At 42.6% G+C, this 4,476-nt stretch overlaps 1 protein-coding gene across 7 annotated transcripts in view; it reads left to right on the top strand.

Annotated features, from left to right (window-relative positions):
• Klhl32 (kelch like family member 32) overlaps nucleotides 1–4,011 on the top strand; it is a 164,778-nt gene extending 160,767 nt beyond the window's left edge. For all 7 annotated transcript variants that reach the window (XM_028780708.1, XM_028780692.1, XM_028780685.1 and 4 more), the window contains one exon: nucleotides 3,846–4,011. In XM_028780708.1, the coding sequence (XP_028636541.1) occupies nucleotides 3,846–4,007 (162 nt within the window). In that variant the 3' untranslated portion in view covers nucleotides 4,008–4,011. The remainder of the gene's footprint in view (nucleotides 1–3,845) is intronic.
• The last annotated feature ends 465 nt before the right edge of the window (nucleotides 4,012–4,476 follow it).

Raw genomic sequence — 4,476 nt, 5'->3', positions numbered from 1 at the left:
GCGAGAGCGAATGAAAATGCTTCAGCTTGTGGCCAGCCTTTGTTAGGAAGGTGGCTTCAAATTGGGTAATTGGTACATCTCTGGTAGCTAGCTATTTCTAGGGTCAGAGATTGCAAGAATCAAATAACAAGTTATTTTACAGCATGAATTGTGATTGTTTACTCCAAATGGTACAGCTTTATAAAATGACGCAGTTCTGTTTAACATTTCTGACTTGTTTCCACTCGATAGGCAAAATTGGAGGCATTGCTGTTGCTCTTGTAACTAGTTTCTAGACAAGGGCCTCACTAAGCAGAGGCTTTTGGAGCATTCTTTGGTATCAGATGATGCTGTTGAAATGTTTTTTGGTGATGTCCTTGATAAAAGCATTCAGTTTCTTGAATACAAAATAGCCTTAAAAACCTAAGATGGCAGGGCCCAAAGACTACCATGAATAGCATCAAGCCAACCCTGGCAGTCAGCATCCCAGGCTGGGTACTGCCCCATAAAGTTGGAATATCGGCAGAGTTCAGATGCTCAGGCTCAAAGTGTTTTTGGCTGCATCTCAGACTGACCGTCGCTCCAGACTGGTTTCTACAGAAGTAGCATTTTTTCCTGAAGGAAGAGAGGTTCCTCCTTTCTTGGTAAAAAAGAGGCCCAGAACACTGCCGGTTTAAAGAACACTTGCAAATAAGGCCATTTGATTTAAGAAGATTGTAATTGTTTTTGTGATATCATTCCTGAAGAGATGAGAACAAATGTCAACTCACCCTAGATAGGAAACAAACGACAGATCAAAGTACAGATAACACTAAAGTCAAACTTGGTGAGCCAATGAGTTTTATTGGAATTATTTACAGGAATGTGGGTGAGGGATTACTTACAAGAACAGAAATAACTCAAGCAGCTGTGTTTGAGTTAACATGTTGGATAGTATGTCATCATGTTGGATAGTATGTCATCATGTTGGATAGTATGTTATCATGTTGGATAGTATTCTTTCCTAGTGCCTCAGTTAGTATGAGACTCTTCCTGTTTGTCTGGTTTGTCTTTGTTTAGGCAGTTGGCTGCTCTCTGCTCCTTCCAGGATGCCTGGAGGGTCTCTCTTTCTTCCAGGCTGCTGGGGCTGAGTCTCTTCTAAGCAGCTCAGCTTGTCTGAGCATCTTTGTAGCTTAGCTTGGAGAGTGACTTGCAATAGTCTCTACTGTTTCTATACTTTTGGGGAAGGAGAGGACTAGTGAATCAGGTCAATTTAAGGGACTTCCTGAAGCTATTTAGAGTTGTTTCCTTTCTGTTTTAAGGAGCTGCCCTGCAGGATGGGATACTTCACCTCTTCTTAGAACACCCCATTATTTCCCCTCCGTATAAACATTCTTTCCTAAAATATACTGTTGTTTCACCTCCCTTTCATATCCTATGTCTGAAGAAGTTTCCTTCCAAGATGGAAGGTTTTAACTGTGGAGGAACCTGCTACACAACAGGTGGCTATTTTCATCTAGAATAGTAGTCCTCAACCTTTGAAATGCTGCAACCATGTAACTTCATGTTACAGTGACCTCCAAGCATAAAATTACTTTGTTGTTACCTCATAACTGTAAGTTTGCCATTGTTATGAACTGTAATGTCAATATCTGATTATGCAGAATACATGATAGATGAACCCCCCCCAAAGGGTCTAGACCCACAGATTGAACCACTCATCTGGTTATCCTCAAGCCTTAAAAAGCTGTTGAAAATAGAGACCTGAGGAGGACATGCCACTGTGACTATATTGATGGCAGAAAAAATTCCCAAGCATTCAGGGAGGGGCAGTAGGTTGAAGGAATCTCTTAGGATGAGCAGTTGAAACAACCAAGGTCTTTAAAGCAAAGAAAGTGATAACAATCATGGTTCAGTTATTGGGAAAGAGTTTCCACATGATCAATTGTCTAAGACACAGAGGTAACTTGATATTCCATGGGAGGCAAGGAGTTGAGACAGAAGAGGTATGAGAAGGTGGTATTTTGTTTTGTCACCTTGACACAAGCTAAAGTTTTCTGAGAAGAGATAACCTTCATTGAGAAAATATCTCCAGAAGCCTGTAGTCAAGCCTGTCCTTATTAGTGATTGATGTGGAGGGCCCAGGCCATTTCGGGCAGAGGCACTCCTGAACCGGGGAGCATGAAGAAGCAGGCCAAGGAAGCCGTAGGAGCTCCATAGCCAGGAAGCTGTATTCCTCCATGACTTCTGCTTTAGTTCACGGGTTCGGGTTCCTGGCCTAACTTCAGTCAATGATGGAGAGTGACTGACCTAAGAGTTGTACACTGAAATAAACCCTTTACTCCCCAGATTGCTTTTGGTCATGGTGCAATAGAAACCCTAAGACAGAGATTGGAAGCAGGTACAGAGACTATTGCTGTGACAGAACTGACCACCTGTTTTCAGGAGAAATGTGGTATTTGAACTTTTGCAAAAGGCATCTAATATTCAGAGCTTAGAGATCTGTTTTGGGATCTAAGAGGATAAATCTGAGTGCAACGCAGGTGATGGAGCTTGGGAAGTTCGAGAGTCCCTTAAAGACTCCCTCAAGTCATTGGATATTTTCAATTAAGGATTCCTGGTTCTGGTCATCTAGGGGTGAAGATTAAAAATAGGAGCAGAGCCCGTAACATGAAGCTTGGCTTTTCTGGGACAATGGACCCTGGTTAGCTGCAGCTGAGACATTTCGTGGTGATTAAGAGGAGACTAGAATCATCAAGGTGAAATCATCTGGGAAACGTTCCCTCAGAGTCTGCAAACAGAAGCTGTGGTCTTGGGTGGGGTGTATGTGTGTGTCGGGGGACGAGACTGGACCTCATACTGGCAGCTGAACTTGGTAATGTGTAACGTTCTCAGGTGGTACTGGTTCTGAAGGCATAAGGGGTCACCGAGAGTAGCTGAGGTTTGCCTGTGAGAGGCCAGGAGAGGATACTGGTGATGGTGTAGCCTCAGTTGCCCTGCAAGCCCCAGGACTGAAGGGGTTGTGGAGAGAAGTTAGGCCTGGCACCATGTGGCAGAGTAAGAGTCCCTTAAGAGGGCCCAGAAGAGGCTATCAGTAAAGGTACAGCCAAGTGGCAATGGAGACCCTAGCGTTTTGGAGATGAGTACCAAGGACGACAGCAACTGTATGGTGGAGCCAGCCTGAGCCTACAACAGCTGTGTGTGCTGCAAATATCAGAGCTAGAGATATGCAGGAACTCTTTGAGACCTAGGAGATCTTCAGTCATTAAGTCAGACATTAAGCTATTTACACTGTTGAACTTCGGCTTTGCTATGATTTGAGTGTGACTATGCCTGGGGTCTTCTCTTTGGAGTAAGAAAGTGTTTAACTTGTTTTGATTTTACAGAAACCCACAGAGGCTTTGGATATTTTAGAGAGGCTTTCAATTTTGAGATTTGGGGTGTTTTTTTGTTGTTGTTGTTGTTTGCTTTTTCTATAAAGAGACTGAACTTTGAAATTGCTTGAATTTTCAAAGACTGTGGAACTCAAAATTTGGAATGTGTTTTATATTGAGATATTGGTATTAATAGAAGATCTTATGGATGTGTCTGTATGTCAAATTGACAAGGGGTCAGCTGTACTGGTTTTTTTGTTTATTTTGTTCTTTTCTGGACAACTTGACACAAGCTAAACTTACCTTACAAGGGGAACTACAATTGAGAAAATATCTCCATAAGACTGGTTTGCAGGCAAGCCTGGAGAGGATATTGTCATGATTCCTTGTGGTCATGTTTCATCACAGCATCAGGAAAGTAACAAATACATCAGTAAGAAAATAATAATGCCTAAGAGGCCCTCTTCCATGTATATGTAATTTTGAGTAATCCTTCCCCCTCTTTTGGTGTAGGTATTGGATGTAAGCAGAGAAGGCAAAGAGGAGGTGTTCTATGGACCTACACTTCCCTTTGCTTCGAACGGAATAGCAGCATGTTTCCTCCCAGCTCCGTATTTCACGTGCCCCAACCTTCAGACTCTGCAAGTGCCTCACCACAGGATTGGCACTGTCTGATAAGCCAGCACCCTCTTAGACAGCATCAACAGGAGGCTGAATGAGACCCTGACATTTGGATACAGGGCATGAACGTCCTCAGTGCTCGATGCTTCCCTGTCTTATCTCACAGGTCTAAAATTGTGCTAAATACTAGCAAAAAAAATATTTTCTAAAACATGTTATCGAGAACTTTGTCACTTCTTTGAGTGTATGTGAACATGCAATATGTATGACTTTTGTTGTGGTGCATCTTAGTGCCATCCTACAGCACGTTATTGTACTGTGGATCTTTAAAACATTCTTTGTACCCCTGTCCTGCCTAGTGAGGTCTGGGATCATGTGACACTGTCAGTAAGGCACCGTACACACATGGCATCAGTTTTCTCATAATCTTCTGTACTTATGCCTTAAGTACAGATGTTTTATTACTTAAACATCAGCGTGTCATTTTTCAAACTTAACATTCTGCAGCTCTGCTCAGCAGAAG

This window comes from Grammomys surdaster, unplaced genomic scaffold, assembly GCF_004785775.1.
Source record: "Grammomys surdaster isolate TR1022 unplaced genomic scaffold, NIH_TR_1.0 97, whole genome shotgun sequence".
In the NCBI taxonomy this organism is placed as follows: Eukaryota; Metazoa; Chordata; class Mammalia; order Rodentia; family Muridae; genus Grammomys; species Grammomys surdaster.
This window is presented reverse-complemented; position numbering and strand designations above follow the sequence as displayed.